General features: G+C 41.5%; 1 protein-coding gene across 3 annotated transcripts in view; it reads right to left on the reverse strand.

Annotated features, from left to right (window-relative positions):
• Positions 1–12,031: 12,031 nt before the first annotated feature.
• WAC (WW domain containing adaptor with coiled-coil) overlaps positions 12,032–19,148 on the reverse strand; it is a 91,197-nt gene continuing 84,080 nt past the window's right edge. For 2 of the 3 annotated variants that reach the window (XM_060248262.1, XM_060248260.1), the window contains exons 12-14: positions 15,379–15,556; positions 13,924–14,051; positions 12,032–13,482 (exon numbers count right to left, since the gene is read on the reverse strand). In XM_060248262.1, coding sequence (XP_060104245.1) covers positions 13,413–13,482; positions 13,924–14,051; positions 15,379–15,556 — 376 coding nt within the window. In that variant the 3' untranslated portion in view covers positions 12,032–13,412. The remainder of the gene's footprint in view (positions 13,483–13,923; positions 14,052–15,378; positions 15,557–19,148) is intronic. The other variant, XM_060248261.1, reaches the window with a different exon arrangement.

Genomic DNA, 19,148 nt, shown 5'->3' on the forward strand with positions numbered 1-19,148 from the left:
CTAGGATCTGGCCCAGTGGGAAGGATAGCCAAAGTGAAGGAGAGTAAAATGGCAGATCCACCCCCCAGGGGAGAAATGCAAAAACAAAACAGACATATACACACAGGAGAAAGGCCACTATTATGATAATGGGAAGTAATGACACGGAGGCGCCAGTTGCAAGTCTGCTTAACATCACTAAGGTGAAGCCCACAGGAAGGTGCTTCCAGCCCAGCCTCAGCTCACCTTCCTACTCTCAGCTCCCAGCCCAGCCCAGCCCACCTCTGGTCCCAGGTGCTCTCCCAGATACCAGTCAGGCCGGCCTGCATTTGCACCAACTTACTAGTCTCAACTGGATCTAAAAAGGAGCAACAGAGAGGTTGAGCCATTTACCTTTCCCCCTCTCCCCAAGCCAGCAAGGTCCAGTGGTTGGAGAGGATCAAACTCCTGCATTGTATCAAATCTCCTGCACTGTGCAGGGGGTTGGACTAGATGACCCTGGAGGTCCCTTTCAACTCTATGATTCTATGAACGATGACCAAGGAGACCTGAGTTCCTCCAAGACCTGTTCAGCTGCAATAAACAAGTCTTGTTGGCCTCTTAAAGACTAAGGAGAGTTTATTTCAGGCACAGCATTTGGGAATGAGAGCCTTCAGATACCATTTCAATTAGAGTCCAATGGCACCTTCGGGACCAACAGGAGTTTCAGAGTATAAGCTTTTGAGAGCCAGCACTCCCTTTAGCAGATGTGAGCAGCAGAGAAATTGAGATCTCTGACTCTTTTTATCCAAGTCAGAAGGTGGGAGGGGCGTTTCAAAGTATGCTTGTAAAGGCTGCAAAGTTACCATGCATGTTTTAATCCACTTGATTAGGGCAGAAGGGAAACACTTGGGAAATGCTCCAGTCAAATGGATTACAATATGCACGATACCTTTACACTCTTTAGAAGCATTCTGTGCAACACGCCTCCCACCTTCGGACTGGAATAAAAGAACCCCAAGACCTCCATTCTTGCTTGTGTCTGATGAGGGACATTCCAGCTCTCAAAAGCTGATATACCCTGGATAGCCCAGGCCTGGATAGGCCAGGCAAGCCTGATCTCAGCAGATCTTGGAAGCTAAGCAGGGTCAACTCTGGCAGATACTTGGATGGGAGACTGCCTTGAAATACCCAGTCAAGAGGACAAGAGCAGGCTCTATTCAACTGAATATTCTCCAGGTCCCCAGTAGGGGTCAGTCACCAGAGATTGACATGATTTCTGGGTGCAAACACACAAACACAAAATACCAAAGAAGAAAGAAAGAAGCAGATATACCATGAAACTAGGGTTGCCAATCTCTGGGTGAAGGCAGGGGATCCCCTGGTTTGGAGACCCTCCCCCTGCTTCAGGGTCATCAGAAAGCGGGGTAGGGGGAAGGGAAATGTCTGCTGGGCACTCCATTATACTCTATGAAGACTGATTCCCATAGGATATAATGGAGAATTGATCTGTGGGTATCTGTGGGTCTGGGGGGCGGTGTTTTGTGAGGTAGATGCACCAAAGTTTCAGCATAGCATCTGATGCCTCTCTTCAAAATGCTCTCTAAGTTTCAAAAAGATTGGACCAGGGGGTCCGATTATTGGAGCCCCAAAAGCAGGTGCCCCCATCCTTCATTATTTCCAAATGGAGAGAAGGTATTTAAACAGTATGTGGTCCCTTTAAACGTGGTGGCCAGAACTTCCTTTGGAGTTCAATTATGCTTGTCATACCTTTGTTCCTGGCTGCACCCCCAAAATCTCCTGGCTCCACTCCCAAAGTCCCCAGATATTTCTTGAGTCAGACCTGGCAACCCTTCCTGAAACTCTTGTTGGTCTCTTAAGGTGCTCCGGGACACAGATCTCCCTGTTCTGCTGCAGAGCTACCCTCTGAAACCATCTTCAGTTTTACCATGTCTGTGGGCCTCAAGTCCATTAATGCTTATGCTGGAAGAAATATTTATTAAATCATTACGATGCCACAAGATTCTTGCTTAGTTTTGTTGCAAGAGAGAAATGCAGCTGGAAGGTTTATCATGCAGTCCGGAAGCAATCCATGAGTGAGATCTTCAGCTAGTCTCACACTCCCTCTCTGCATAATAAATCTCAAAGCTGTCAGGATAAAACGGGAGACTGGAAAACCACATATGCTTTAAGGTCCCTGGAAGAAGGTTGGGATAAAAATGTGATAAATGTGCTTTCCCTATCAAAAGAGAGGCCCAGACCATTGAGTCTGGCTCCCTGATGACTGCACATGCTTGGAAAACACACGTTTATCACGTTTGCAGTGTACATTTTAAAGAAATTAATTTGACTAAAACACCCTGGGTATTCACCTGAACATTACCATGTGTGAAGGAGGTAATTGAGTTGGAATCTCTAGGACACACACACACACTCTACAACCCAGTTCACACCTGCTCTTTAAAGTGCTCTGGAGCCTCTGAACTGCCTTTGGGAGCAGTTGCAGGGCATGTGTGAAAGGAAGAAAGGGCAGCTTTCAATGCAGGCCTATCAGGTTTCCTAAGTCACTGAGAGGCTTATAGGAAGTAGGGTTCACAATAGCATTGCAGACCATTTCAGCAGTAGTGAAATTCCCTGCATTGATATTTTAAAAACTCCCTGTTATGTGAAATTTTCCACAGTAGATGTTTCCTCACTAGGCATAACCCCCAAATTTTCTCCTTCTTACACTGTATTTTTGGAATCTCCAGTTTTAGTAAGTTCCAAAAATCTGAGATAAGGAGAAAACTTCAGGTTTGCACCCAAGGCAAAATTGCATGAAACAAGTTTTGAGACACGAAGTTTTCACCTTGTATTCTTTTACCCTAAATAGTACAAAAAACAGCTTAGTTAAAGTAGCCGAACTTGTCTTGCAAGGCACTACGGAGAAAGGATCCATTTTAAAAAGCCAGGCACTTCCTAATGACTGATGCGAATGGTATTGATTTATTTGGTACTCTTTTATCTCTTCCCATCCTCCCAGGAGCTCAAAGCAGCAGAAAATGGTCTCCCTGCCTCCATTTTATCCTCACAACAACCCTGTGAAGTAGGAGAGACTAGCCCACGGTCACCCAGCAAACATCCATGAACAGAGTAGGAATTTGAACTTGGGTCTCCCCAGATCCTAGTCCGACGCTCTCACCATGACACCACACTGGATCTTTCAGATGTGCTGTGCCTGGGAGAAATGGTGAGGCTATGGGGCACGATCTCACTCCTGTTCTACCCCAAAATAATGCCTGCACAGTCTGAGTAGCTGTCACTTTTGCCAAAAGGATTTCAAACCTCACAAGGGATGTGTTGCAACAAGAGGCTGAAGAGAGGGTTTGAGCCAGGGTTGGCTGGCAGCTGGGGAGATCATCAAGCCTGAAGCACAAAGCATCACTGGGCATGTATGGGCTGTGTGAGGATTTGAAAGGGCCTGGAGGGGCAGTGCAAGATTTCAGCATGGAAGCATCTGCCAAGCAACATAGCACATTCCAAGGAATCCCATCATGAGACCCTCAATGACAAGGATGTTCCTATGGGACACATCTGCTTGTTCATCACCATCACAGTTCATCACCATCACAGTGTTGTCACCTAATCACTATCAGGCAGCCTTGAAGATGATTTGGAGCATTAAGCTCAAGCGGGAGAACGACAGGTGCCATGTTACATCAGTGAGAGATGTTCACTGGCTGCCACCTCAGTCCTGTTTCAAAATGCTGGTTTTGAGGGGATAAGGCTGTGGCTCTGTGGTGGAGCATCTGTTTGGCATGCAGAAGATCCCAGGTTCTGAGGCTTCTGATGTATTGAGGGGCCACAATGGAAAGGCCTTGCTAGTGACTGTCCCAGGTTTTGCAATGCTTGACACCACCTTTGGGTGGTTTTGACTCTAGGCCAAGACGTGTTTTAACTGACAATTTATTGGTATATAGATTTGATCATCTCCCTCTTATTTCCCCTACTTTTGTTGCATTATTTTTTAAATTTGATTGATTTTTTTTTTGTTACTGTGCTTTATGTTGCTGCTATTTTTTATATTCTACCTTGCAATTGATCTCCAGGTGACAGAGATCCGTTTTCCAGGAGGGCAGACTCTGTGGCATTATACGCAGCTGAGGTCCCTCCCTTCTCGAAACCACATCCTAAAATCTCTAGGGATTTCTTAACCCAGAGTTGGCTACTCTTATTCCATTTTAATTGGTCTTGGTTTTAGAATGTGTAGTTGCCGGGGTTAGCTTTTAACTGAATTGCAGGGCTATGAACTGCCCCAGGAAGTTGCAGTGGACAAGTAATGTAGAAATGTTTCAACCGAGAGTCCAGTAGTGCCAGCTACTGAAGAAGTGAGCAGTGACTCATGAAAGCTCATACCCTGCCACAAATTATGCCAGTCTTTAAGGTGCTACTGGACTCGTGCTCTTTTCTACTGCTAGAGGCAGAATAACATGGCAGCCCATTTTGATCTATTACAGAGGTGGCCAAACTTGCTTAATGTAAGAATAAATGTCAGATATTTGAGAGCTGCAAGATGTGAATGTCAGATGTTTGAGGGTGGGAAGGAAGGAAGGAAAATAGAGGGGAAGGAAGGGGAGGGAGAGGTAGAAAGCAAGCAACTTTAACTTTAAATGCATTTTCCAAGCTGTTGGCTGGCTTGGCTTAGAGAAGTGATTTAAAGAGAAAAATGCCTTCTCCAAGCTGGCTAATGGAGCAGTGGGGCTTCGAGAGCCACACAATATGTGTGAAAGAGACATTTGGCTCCAGAGCTGCAGTTTGGCCACCCCTGGATCTATTGCAAAAGTTCAAGCTGCATTTAACATGTAAACCAAACGAAAGCTAAAGCTAGACCCCAACACCAGCTAATACCTTTTCTGATAGTTCACTTCCCCACACCATCTGCCCATTGTTACACTTGCAGACGGCTACTAGATGGGACACAAGAGATCTTTTCCAATCTGCTACTTCCAAAGGTGAGGGAGGGAGGGGGAGGGTATATGAATACTGCCAGTTCTGTCATATGCGTTTCCCGCCCTCTTGTGGTGAGGAGTGAGTTTAGCATACAAGCAATCCCTTTGGAATTTTTGGAATAATAATTCCCCAAACAAAAAGGCAGGAAGGCAAGCAAATTATTTTGGGAAGATAGCCAAGTCACTTAGTAATATCAGACTTCTACACAACACTCATGCCGTTGTCCACCTTTTAGGTTTCATGAAAGATTGTACTCAAAGGAGGTTTGGTCACTGTATGGATTTTTTTATCCCCCACCCCAGCCGTATGCAAGCTATATTCTATCCTCACAACCAGCAGGACTTTTTCATTTATTTATTTTATAGTCTACCTTTCTCACTGAGATTCAAAGAAGATTACACAAGGTAAGTCACTCATATTTCTTATGAAGACGACGATGACATTGGATTTATATTTCACCCTCCACTCTGAATCTCAGAGCGGCTCACAATTTCCTTTATCTTCCTCCCCGACAACAAACACCCTGGGCGTTTTCGCACTGACCTTCTAGTGGCGCGACCACCCTCTTCACACCGGAGGATCTGCCCGGATTTCGCACAAGAAGCGCCGGCGCACCCAAAAGAGCCGGCTACTTCCGTCGCGAAACCCGCTCAAACGGAAACCGCCAAGAAGCAGGAAAACGTTTGAGCGGGTTTCGCGACGGAAGTCGCCGGCTCTTTTGGGTGCGCCGGCGCTTCTTGTGCGAAATCCGGGCAGATCCTCCGGTGTGAAGAGGGTGGTCGCGCCACTAGAAGGTCAGTGCGAAAACGCCCCCTGTGAGATAGGTGGGGCTGAGAGGGCTCTCCCAGGAGCTACCCTTTCAAGGACGACTCTGTGAGAGCTACGGCTGACCCAAGGCCATTCCAGCAGCTGCAAGTGGAGGAGTGGGGAATCAAACCCGGTTTTCCCAGATAAAGAGTCCACACACTTAACCACTACACCAAACTGGCTCTCCTTTGATGAAGAAACAGCAAATAAGCACATTGTAGTCTAATACAATCAATATGAGGTGACATCTAATAAGCAATATACTAGAATGGACCTGGAAAACCAAGCTCCGAATGAGAATAGTACATTAGGCATGTGCAGCAGGCCTCAGATTCAGTGGGAGCTCACAGGAGCACAGCTCCTGAACCTTTCTGAGAGTTCCTCCTCCTCCTTCTGAGAGTTCCACCCCCTTGTCCATTGAATAGAAGGTGCAGTTGCATAACAATTCCTGGGTGAGCTCCACCACCTATTTTTCTACAAAACGACCCCTGATGTGCAGTAGTCATCCTTAAAAGCCCCGCCTCCTCCGGAGCTCTGAAGCAGTCCTTGTGAGACCTCTTGCAAATCCAAGCGATTGTCAGGCAGTCAGAGCCCCTGGAACCCCACTGGATGGGAAAGGGTAAGCCACAGTTTAAGAAAGGTGAAGAAAACTTTATTTTCTTTGGACAGGTTCTTCATGGCTCTTGAAAAGAGGGTTAGCTTAGCCAGGATTTTATTTGGCTTTTAGTTGTGTGGGAGTGTCGGCTTAGGGAAGAAAACTTATTTTAGCGTGACAAATAAGTATCCTGTTAAGGGCCCACCCTTCCTCACTTGTGCAAATAGGTTCTGTGTAGGAAAAGAACAGCCTCAGACCTGTAATCTATCCAGAGAAAGGGGAATCAAATCCTTCTTCAGGATTTATTTACCATACCAGAGAACCACTTTTACTTTTTATATTGAAGTCATCCAGACATAACAGTTCCAGTATTAAATGCTTTCTTTTCTGTTAAATAAATCTTTGTTGGTCATTTCTAAAATGTCTATATTTATTTATTTTGCAGTTTGTATCCTGCCGTACCCCACAAGCAGGCTCAGGGCAGCTTGCATCACACCATTGAAGACAATATAAACCATCAATAATCAACTCCATATCAATAACATTCACATTCAAATAGATAATCCAAGCTCCTAACCCACAGCAGTTAGTTAGGTTCCACAAAGAGGGGGCCCCAACAGAGAATGCATGGGTACAGGCCGCGGTTGGTCTAGTTGCTGTATCATTGCAATGAGACACATGAAGCCCTATAGACTAGGGGTGTCAAACATGCAGCTTGGGGGCTGAATCAGGCCCCTAGAGGGCTCCTATCAGGCCCCCAAGCAACTGGCTGTTGTCTGCTTCCTTCTCCTCTCTTGCTTCCTTCTGCATCACAGCTTGCTTTGCAAGGTACACACAACTAAAAGCCAAATAAAATCCTGGCACAGAAGCTGCAGAGCAAAACCTCGATTTTCTCCATTGGTTGAGGCTCCTCCCCCTCCTGGTCCCCTGTGGAGGGAGGGAAAAAGCTAGACCTTCCTTTGCCCAGTTCCCTGGGTCCCATGGGAGAAATACAAAGAAAGCAAGTTCCATCAGGAGGTCCACCAGTGGGGCCAGATCACTAGCTTTACTACCTCTGGCAGGTCAGGCAGCTGGCATCCTACCTCTCCCCTTCTCAGGACTTAGCTGCAGTGATGATCCATGCAATGGTCACTTCCAGATTGGACTACTGCAACTTGCTCTACTTGGGCTTGCCCTTGGGGCTAATCCAGAAACTCCAGCTGGAGCAAAATGTGGCAGTGCGCCTGCTGATGACGTTGCCTATGAGGGCTTGTATCTGACCAGTGCTATACCAATTGCACTGGCTACCTATTGAGTACTGGATTGGCTTCAAGATTTTGGTATTGACCTTTAAAGTCCTGCACAGTCTGGGACCGACACATCTGAAGGACCGCCTCTCCCTGTAAATGCCCCGAAGGGCCCAATGTTCTGAGAACCAACATCTGCTGGTTGTCCCTGGCCCTAAAGACATCTGCCGAACTTCGACTAGGGCTACGGCCTTCTCTGCCCTGGCCCCAGCCTGGTGGAACATGCTCCCATTGGAGGTTAGAACCCTGCCAGATGTTACCTTTTCACAGGGCTTGCAAGACAGAGCTGTTCAGCCAGGCCTTTGACTGAGGCAAAGGGCATCTGAATGACATCAAACTGGTCTCCCTTGCCAAAGCACACTGCAGCCTACCACAAGGGTGCTGAAGTATACCCAGGCCTCAGATTCAGTGGGAGCTCACAGCACAGCTCCTGAACCTTTCTTAGAGTTCCACCTCCTTGTCCATTGAATAGTATGTGCGGCTGCATAACAACCCCCGGATGAGCTCCACCACCTATTTTTCTACAAAATAACCAGAGTATACCATTTGACAGCCCACCAGTAACATATCGCCTGATTTATTGGTCAGCGAGAAATTGTACTGTTGTGAACTATTCTATCTTCTGCTCTGTAAGGAAGAGGTTAATTGTTTTAATGTACTGATTTTTTTAATCCTATTGTTTTATTGTTGATTATGCTGTAATCCGCTCTGAGCCCATTAAAGATTGACCCTTGGTCTTACATTCCTCCTTGTTGGAGGCAGTCATCAGAGACGGTCTGATAAGACCAGGCTACCCTGAGCCATCCAGTGAGGGCAAGACAACCAGTCTTAAATCCCTATTCAACCATGAAGTAACCTCCTGGTCATTGCCTCTCCCGCTGTAAAGATTCTCTCAGGTATCTGGGAGAACAATGGAGGTCACCCTTCAGGGAGGGACCATGGCTCAGTGGCAGAGCATCATCTTGACATGCAGAAGGTCTCAAGGTTCAATCCCCAGCATCTCCAGTTAAAAAAGATCAGGCAGTAAGTGATGGGAAAGACCTCCACCTGAGACCATGAAAAGCTTCTGTCAGTCTGAGTAGATAATACAGATTTTGATGGACCAAGGCAGTTTCATATGTCCCCATCTGCATTATTTTCCTGACCTCAGGCCAGTTGACATAATCCATGGGCATAGGTGTGGTTGTGAGCCAAATAGGACATTTCTAAGAGCTATGCTTTTTGGGTAAACCGTGCCTTCTTTGCACACCCCTTGATTGTAATCCTGTGCTCGCAAGAATTAAGCAAACAACACTTGACAGGTCAGGGACCCTGGATCCAACCTGTGTTCTCAATAATACTCCAAACACGCTTTAACACATTCTGCTCTTCAGATAGTACACACACACCTCTTTGTGTGTCTATATAAGCAGCCTATTGCCATCTTAGAAGATATTAGATTTATATCCCACCCTATACTCTGAATCTCAGAGCGGTCACAATCTCCTCTATCTCCCCCCCCACACACACACACACAACAGACACCCTGTGAGGTAGGTGGAGCTGAGAGCGCTCTTTCAACAGCTGCCCTTTCAAGGACAACTCCTAGGAGAGCTATGGCTGACCTAAGGCAATTCCAGCAGCTGCAAGTGAAGGAGTGGGGAATCAAACCGTTCTCCCAGATGCATCCGCACTCTTAACCACTACACCAAACAGCTGCTTCCCCTTTGATTACCTTTCAATACTGATTTTAGAGTCTGGGAATGGAAAAGAAAAAAAATAAGTTCTGTTTTTAGCCTTGTTGTAGGAAAACAAGTTCCATCCCCAGCTATTAACCAACAATTGCAAGGGGGTAGTCTTCTCACTCCCCACAACAAATTCCAATATAAATCTGTAGTACACTACTGCCATCTAGCGGGCTTTGTTCTAAACATTACAGCAATAGCCACAGGCACAAAAACTTGGGAGCAAATCAGCTTTCTTTGGTTTATTTCACATAGCACTCCTTGTCCTGGTGCTAGCCACACATCTCTTGACTCTAATCTATTATCTGTAACCATAGGAAAGAAAATCAAGTATTGTACTTTATTGATCTACACTGTAGCTAAAGGAAGGAAGGAGGGAAGAGGGTCAGAAACACCATATTGCAAACAGACCTGTGCAACATATCTTGGTGACTGATTCAAGGATTTCTAAGATTTGCCACAAGCCTCTTGGTTTTTCTATGGCTCACTCTCTGGCATAGGAACATTTGGCATTTGTTGTGCATTATAATTGCAAGGTGTATAGCCCCAGCTTCTTCAGAGGTGGCCTTAGATCACAGCTGATATACACTTTAGAGATGAGCTCTGGATTATCAGCATGGGCACAGGCAGTACTAACTTGCTGGCCAGATCTAAATGTTGTTACTGACATTACTACAAACACCACTAGCTTTGCTGTTTCTCCAGTGGGGCTCTCTCAGGTCAAACATTAAGTTTATCCACACAGACCCATTACTCTCGAACCAGTAACTGCATGACAGCTTAAAAAAATCATGTTATACATCCTGAGAAATCTTGATGAGAAAATGATTCGGGTTTTGCTGCTAATGGTTCCCAAGTTTCAAGCCTTGTTTGAGTAGCTGGCTGGCCAAGCTTGCCAAGAATTCAACTAAGATGAAATGTCAAACTCATTTGTTACAAGGGCCAGACCTGTAGGGTCTGGGTTATGCATGTTATAACATGTAATGCCAGGAGCAGTGATATAAACTCTATAAGGGGCATAAACACAATTAAAAATATATATTTTACTTGAAATTCAACCATGCTTAAAACTCTTGCAATATTTTAAAATGGAAAGGTGGGAGAATAGTGGGATTTGGCAATGCAATTTTAAAAATAAAACATCAAGAAGATCACAGCAGAAACTAAAAATATGTAATACTCTGAGCCTAGAAAAACATGAAATGGCTGGGCATTGCGAGTATCTTCCCTCACCCCAGCCTACTAAGATTGGCAATGGCTCTCCAGTGTAATATCCCCCCTCCCCCTTGGCTATGAGTTCCCAGGTTAGAGTACTCACTAGGCACCAGTTCTCAGGTCCATTCAGCAGAGACAAGCTGGCTCAAAGCAAAGACACAACTTCAGGAAGCAACAGCATCAGCTAGCTACAGGAATGCTGGAAAGTGAAACTGAGCTCCACTCCATTGAAACACATTGCCGCACAAAGTTGCAAGGAAAATGTGGAATGGATTTTGCCACATTTTACTGAACTTGTATACAATTTGTACGTTTTGGGCTATGATAAATTTCTTCAGTATTACTCTCAGCAGCACCTTTTAATATGAAGACCACAATCTTGTTCATCTCTCCTGTCAGCTGTTCCAACTTTATCTAAGCCATCTCTCGTCAAGAAGCTGATTTAGTGTACCAGCTGAGAGGTGGACTTCTGGTGCTTAAAAAAGGATTAACATGAAATATAATTTAAACTACTGTTTTTTTAAGAGAGAAATATGAGGGGTTTACAGCCATTCCCACATACCCCACCATCATTCATAGGTCAGTCCAAAGCTTAGTTATCCACCACCTTAGTTTGGCACTAGGTAAAAGGCAAGGTATCAGAAAAGCCTTTCAGGAAAGTCAGCATGAAAAAAATTGCTATATCTGACTGGTCCTTTATAAACTGATAGCATTCATCACTGAATTGACATTTAAAGCATGAAGAATGAAGAAAACCCCTTGTCTAGAAAATTAAACGTATTTGGGTACTAGATGTCAGTGCAGAGTTAAGAGAACCACCAAACATTATGGTGTACAGCCAGTATCCTTGTTTCAACCGAAGCTGAAATCCAAACTGAAGTCTTGCTGTAATGCCTGGAAATGGAACAAAGTTAGTCTTTAGAGGGTTGGGAGCTTACACATTGGTACATATATCTCTTAAGCAGTTTCTTACTCTACAAACTCTTCAAGATTGTTATGGACATGTCAACATTCAAACAGGTTTATATATTGCTACTCACTGGAGTGTCTATAGAAAACCCAAATCTCCTTTATATAATTAGGCAAACAGGAATTAGGAAAGGAGTAGGTTTGTTTTCTTGCCCTCTAGATGCCTTGCAAATTATCAAGTAGACAAATTGACTTGCAAAGCTACGCTTGTCCCACAATCAATGCAAGTTCATATTGTTCACCATAATTGAAAATTAAGATACAGAGCACAGGATCAGTACACAGGGTCAAGAGATGTGACTACTTTTTCAGAAGATAGTATCAAAGCCAGAATTATATTTAAGCAGTTAACAATTCTGAATATGTCATATATGTTAAAGACAAATCATTTTTAAGCAGATTCAGTCATTTCTCTGCTAGCTTTAGGAACATACATACATTTGTAGCACCAAGTCACAACTAACAGCTTTTTGCAAAGAAAACCCAAGTTTATTTTGTAGTAGCAATAGTTTCTTTTTTATTTTTAATATACTTTAGGAAACAATATACAAAGCTGAGCTTTCCCACTGTTTTCGAACAGTGAGGCACTCCAATTACACAAAGTCAGCGTTTTGTGATGGCTAAGAACAGCAGTCAGCACCAGTTAGCTACAACACAAACATCCTTCGAAATGAAATGTCATAATAGCAAGACAGGTAAAACCAGAAGTTAACATATGACAACTGTTGGGGAGGCGTCAATGATCCTTGTTGAATGTCATTAAATATTTTATACACAATTTCCTGTTTACAATTTTTAAACAAAACCTCACTTGAGGAATTATTTTCAATTAAGTACAAAAAGTATTCAACAAGAATAGATCTGATAAAGTACCCCCAAAGAGTCCAAATTCTAATATGTATTGACCAAAGGAAATGAAAACCAGTGTTTCTTTGTTTTAAACATGTTTATTACAACAGATACAATTCACATCTGACTAGCTTTTATTTCTTCTTTCCCCTCCCACAACCAAGTCGACATGTTCATTGGGCTGTTTCCATATAATTTGAGAAAGGGATGTACTTTCAGCACACATGCCCAGCAGTACTACCAGTCCATTCTTACAGGGTGCAAATGGAAATACATTTCAATAATTTATACAAACAAGTGGGTTATGCTCAATCACTGCAATTTTAAGCTACTGTACACAGGAATGAAAAGATTATAGAAAAGTGCCATAGCAACAGTGCTTTAGGAAAGGAGAAAATTAGAAGAATTAAAAAAAACTGATAAAATCAGACCTAGGATTTCCAGGGGAAATGAACACAGAAAATGAAAAACGCTGCTCTGTAAAACAGAAATGGAGAAGCACTGCTCTTGATTCGGTGCAAGTGTGGAAACAGTTGTTTCATGATATTTTGTACATTACCCAAACTGTTTCAAACTGTTGCAGCCTTGACACACAGATCGCCTGGCGCTTGCATTAATTTTAGAAAATGCAAGATTTCTGAATGATAAATTAACTAAAAAAGAGCTAATTTTGCAGACAGGTTTACATGTAAAAGGCTAGGTATTTAGCCACCTCAGCATTGATTAGTTTTGGATGTCTAAGCTCTGATACACATGGCTTCCCATGGCTTCACTCTACAAAACATATTTACAACGTGAAGAATACATCTACAAGAAATCTACATTTCAAGGGTTTTACAAATCATTCTTGTATTCTTCCCCTGAATGACTCCCCTCCTGTCCCCTTTCCCGTGTCACTTTTTTTCTTTTGCCCAACTCAACGGTCCAAAGTCTACTCAAATGCAGCTCAAAAATGTTAAGACTGAGCAACCAGTTTACAGTTCCTGTACTCAAAACCCATGTGCAATTATTCACAACTTTTCACACCATGAAGGAATTCTGATTCTTTAGTTTTTCAAGTTCTTTAATCTGTTGTCTCAAAAATAGTATCCTACAAAGGAAAAAAAAACCCAATTAGTATAATATCGATATATCAATTCTATTCTTGTTTTCAATACACAAATACTTGTCATAATTTAACATAAAAATGAATATGTTTGAATTAGTTAATCTGCAACTAGTAAACAAATATTTTATTCTAGAAAAGGAGAAACTTGCTGGGCCTAAAAATGGTTAACCTACCTGCATGGTATACATTATGGACTAAATACCTGTTCAAGATCCAGGAGTACCTTCAGAAGTTCCATGGCTGTGGAGGGAGGTATTGCGTCATTTTAAGTGAATGCATCTTGTATCTTAGGCTGTAACAATTTCTAGCCCTTGGTTGTACACCAGGGAATGCAGTTCAATAGTGCTTCCTGGTATTAATGTTAAAAAAACACATGGAAAAGATGGAAAAAACCAGGATGATACATAAAGAATAAATTCTTACCTTTGCTCACGCAAAGTTGCTTGAATTTCACATACTCGAACTAAAGATCTTAAGTTTTTTAATTCAGTACAAATTTCTGACATGTGGACGCTTCCCATGTTATGAGCTTCCTCACGTAATCTTGATGCCTAAAGTTAAAAATAAGAAGTCTGAAAGCTTGTCTATAGGGTCTGGTAACACTTGCTGTAGAGAAAAAATATGAATTGTCTGCTACATTATAGGCTGGAGGCAACACACAAGACTCACTGCATGAACAATGCAGTGGAGGAATATTAGTAGCCTATGCTGTGTTTCAGACTATCTCAAAGGCTTTTGTCATTCCTGCAGATCCTTACTGCAATGACTTAGTGCTTTTGAATGTTTTTAACACTTTCAGGGGAAAAGGGTTTTGTGCACAGTAGTGTTGCTATTCAATTGAGGAAAGACATAAAAATACATTCAATTCTTAGTCCAGAAACAATTTTTATTTTAGACTTTTTCATGATTTGAGGTTAGCTGTCATAACATGGATAGACTTTAAAAAAATTGAACTGTAAATCCAATAGTAATGGAACTCAGAAGTATAATAAGCCTTACTGAGTCAAGATTAAGGAAAATAAGAGCTCATTATTAGCTCTTTTAGATTATCAGATTATCAAGACAAATTGTAAATTAGAGTATGTTAAAATTAAATGGAAATATTTCAGGAACTGTGTGTGTGTGTGTGTGTGTGTGTGTATATATAAACAGTTAATCTAAAAGTGATAAAATCTGTGTGAAGTATAAAAGGAAACTCCTTTATGAAGTACAAAGAGTTGTGATCTTGAAAATCTGCTCAAATTTACTCCTCATAACTATTTTGAGCTTTCAGTCTACTGAGGAGTTTCAAATAACTAAGAGATTAGGAGGTACTGTAACACAGAACACTGCAAATCACGCTCACAGTTTTTCTAGGCAGTTTAATGCATAGTTTAATATAAATTTCTGTTTTATCAGCGTAAGAGGTCACTTGAGCCATAACCGTGTCCTAGGTTCATCTCACATGATCTCTCAATGCAGTGAATAGGATGTATTTGTTTCCAACTTCTGACACTGTTTTTAATTTTTTTGCTCCACTGAAGAACTGTATTATGTATGTTAGCACAAACACATGGTCAGGCAGAAAACTGAAAATCATCAGTCCTTGAACCACACGAACCATAAACTGAAGTGTCTAAGTCAGACAGTCTCTTAGCCATTTAAAATAGTTTACTTCAGTTTTATGACCATCCCTAGTACTTCTGGCCTTTTGCTGAACACCAGTGACTAATTGTAACTGATAGTTAAATATTCTTTCTTAAAGCAGGCACAATACTTTTTAAAAGTAGGTGTCTATACCCAATCTAAGATTATAGGAGCTATAAATCCTCATATAACAAGGATATTATGCTACTTTGAATGAATATCAAGAAACACAGTTTTACAGTAGGCACTCACCTGTTTTTCTGCATGATCCGCAGGCCATCCTTGGACATGCTTTATAAGATTTTCATTGAAATGTGCTGCTAACGTGGGAGTTAATGAGCACGTAGGCCGCGTCGATGCATTCTGTGGTGCTGTCGTGTTTGAAGCACTTGTATTGGAGGTATGATTTGGAGATGGACTTCTCTGACTACTGTAAGAGAAAAAAATATTTATAACAGAACTGATTGGCCACCACCAAGAGTTGCTGTAATCTCTCCCAATGGGAATATGCCATTCAAGAAAATGCATACCCATTTATCTTACAATTTTGCAAACTGCCAATGACTACACAAATCATGGACTGCTATGCTATGTATGCATGCTCTCACTGCATCCCATATGCATTACATCTATGCTGTGAGAGCACATTCATTTAAAATGTATACATGCTACTGAGACATTTGCGGGGAGGGGGGGGGATCTGTTTCCATCCTACTAATTAAAGGCGGCATTCAGCCCTGACCTGGACCAGTCCACACAGGCTTGATCTCAGAAACTAAGCAGGTCTGAGCTGGCACGTATTTGGTTGGGAGACTCCAAAAAATACCAGGGTCAGGGGGCAGAAGCAAGCCATCAAGCCATTTCTCTGAATGTCCTCCATGCCCCAGTAGGAGTCGCCAGAGGTCGCCATGACTTCCAGGCATGGGTGCATGCACACACACAAATGTATACACACAAAAGACAGCATTCAAATGAACAGAAGTTTATACTACATTCCAAGATTGAAGTAAACTGATTAAGTATCAACTGGATGGGGCAGTGATGGGGGAAAGGAAAGAGAATTGAATGAAAGCTTATTGGGCTCAACAAGAATGCTGCTTGGCTGCAGGAAAAGTCTGACCCCTGATATCAGAAGGTCCAACAGCAGACAATCCCAAACTTTACCAGAAATTTTACCATCAACTTTTTGCTATAAAAACCCAAATCCCAACATTACAAGTTATAGGCGACAATGACTGATTTCATGTAACATGTCAACCATACAGTTACTTCACAGGCTAGAATTTCCCCTTTCAGGCCACTACACTATTTTACATGAAGGTGCTACCAAATGTATTTGCAAATTCAACTCCACAGAACACAGTGATATGCTCCATGAAACCCCACATTCCTGAGTTCTCTAATACATCATCACTTGCAGAACACTAACCATACACAACATTTGATCATTCTGATACCAATGTACTTGAGTGGCACAGAAAAAAAAACACCCAGGAAGCCAACCCCAAATTCTGCTAGTCACTTCTTTTCCTAGCCAATTTTTATCACTATTTTACAAAGGGACAATAAATGTTACATTTTAACACCACCCTTCCTTTAAGGATCATGGTATACATGATTATCTTCTCAGTTTTATCCTCACAACAACCTGCTGAGGTAGGTTACGTTAAAAAAGGATTACTGGTTCAACATCACCCAGAGAGTTGCATAAGAAGCAGGTATTTAATGTTTGCATGGGTTGTTGCTGTCAAAGTCACTTCCCATTTATGATGATCCTATGAATTAATGACTTCCAAAATTTCCTATTGTTAATAGCCTTGCTCAGGTTTTCCAAACTGAGGGTCATGACTTCCTTGATTTAATCAATCCATCTCATGTTAGGTCTTTTTTTCTTGCTGCCTTCAATGCCTTTCCCAGCATTATTCTCTTTTACAGTGAGTGTGCTGTCTTCTTCATAATGTGACCAAAATATGATAGCCCGAGTACAAAAACTCTATGTTGAGACAATCTCCATATCTAATCCAACATTAACCATTACACCATAATGCTAACTCAAAGATAAATAAAATAAAACTGTGTAGATTCAGGTGGGCAAGCAGCAGATCAGATTTTGAGTCCAGTGGTACCTTTAAGATCATCAAAAGTTTATTCAAGGTATGAGCTTTCGTGTGTACACACACTTACTTCTATAAAAACAAACTTTCTGGTTCTGTTTGAAAAACCACAAACTGCATTTGAACCAAGAACTGCATTTTCCCAGTTTGTACCCATCCCAATTTACAACACACAATCCTATCTGGGGGGGGGGGATATTTATTTCTGCTAAGATAATCAATACCAGTATTTCCCCTTTTCTAATAGAAACTAACAGTAGCGGCAATAATTTCAGTCCACATTCCATTTTACTAAAAAAAAAAACAAAAAGCAAAAAAAACCACCTTGAAAAACAAAGACATTTGGCAATGTTTTATAATACAAGAGATCAGCATAAGGGCTGAATTAGTTAAAGGGGACTTTGAATAAATGTACATCTGATTTTAGAAATTGTTCCCATATTTTTGAAACATTACTGTACGTTTAGATTCTTCCATTTCATAAGGCTGCTGACTATCTGTACTAGTCCAGAATTACAGAAACATTGTCAATGTAGGGGTTCATATCAATTATAGGTAATAAAAAATAACCTCAATTCTCTATAGAAAGTTTAGATTTTCACTGCATAGGTTTACAGTCTACACTGTATATTTCCAACTTTTATCTCACTATTCTGGATATACTTTCTTTCATGATGTGCTGTTAATTTCTAAAGTAATAATACATTATGTATCTGGAAATGACAGAACCATATCTGCATTTACATTGCCATAAGAAATTCATAAAACAGATTCTTTTCACATTATTTCATAATGCTTTTGCCCTAAAAGAATATAGCATATAAATAATCTTTTGCACTGTGTAAAAATTTGCAGTATTATTTTCCTTGATACAAGAAAAGTAGTAAATTTTAAATATTCCATATTAAATAATGGAAAGATGATGCTAGGCATCTTCTGTTCTCATATTAACGTATATGACTTGTGGATAACATAAAAAGCAGCTGTGGTTCATAAAATATGGGCTACTCCCAAGAGCAGGTTCCAATCCTCTTGTGAGAGAAGGAGGACGATGACAAACAGGGTGAGAGAGGAGGCTCTGGGAGTCTCAATGGCAAATCTGAGCTGGTCTCCATATGAAACAGCCATAATATAGCTTATTGCTCAATATGGTATATTTATAAACAGAAATTATGAGAATTTTACCCATCATATTCTGTTTAATAAAGACAATTTATAAAATATTATACACACACACACATTCAGTGTTAACTGATACAAAAATCCTGAGCCTTATTTTAGGAAAGGGGAAAGAAGTTTGATATTGGTCTATGGGACCCACAACAAATATTTTGAGAGCCACTGGAAATTGGCCTAGAGCAAATAGGTTTTTCAAAAAAAAAATCTACTATTGATCATTGTGTCACATGGGCTTTTCTGGCCAACAAATACAAGAAAGGGGAAGCTCTATTTAGCTTTTAGAGATCTGAAGAGTGCATTCGACTCTGTGGACAGGAATAAACTAAAGGATCTTAATATAGATCCCCGTCTGTTAAATCTATTAAAGAATTTACATACAAATACAACTTGTCAGGTAAAATTCTCATCTATAGGACACCTAACTGAAAAAATACCAGTTTGTAAAGGAGTGGTGTGTTTTATTATTATTGTATGCTGATGATACAACTATACTTTCCTGCACAAGAGTGGGCCTGCAGCAATACCTGAAAAGCTTTTAACAACTACTGCCAGCTTAACTCACTTGCTATAAACTATTCCAAATCTAAGGTTGTGGTCTTTTCTAAAAGTTGGTAACCACAAAAATGGTATATAGGCAAGCAGGAAATTAAGCAATCCAAATGCTTTAAATATTTGAGCATAACCTTTAATTACAATCTCAAATGGGCAGTTCACCAAGACAGAATAATA

This window comes from Heteronotia binoei, chromosome 10, assembly GCF_032191835.1.
Source record: "Heteronotia binoei isolate CCM8104 ecotype False Entrance Well chromosome 10, APGP_CSIRO_Hbin_v1, whole genome shotgun sequence".
In the NCBI taxonomy this organism is placed as follows: Eukaryota; Metazoa; Chordata; class Lepidosauria; order Squamata; family Gekkonidae; genus Heteronotia; species Heteronotia binoei.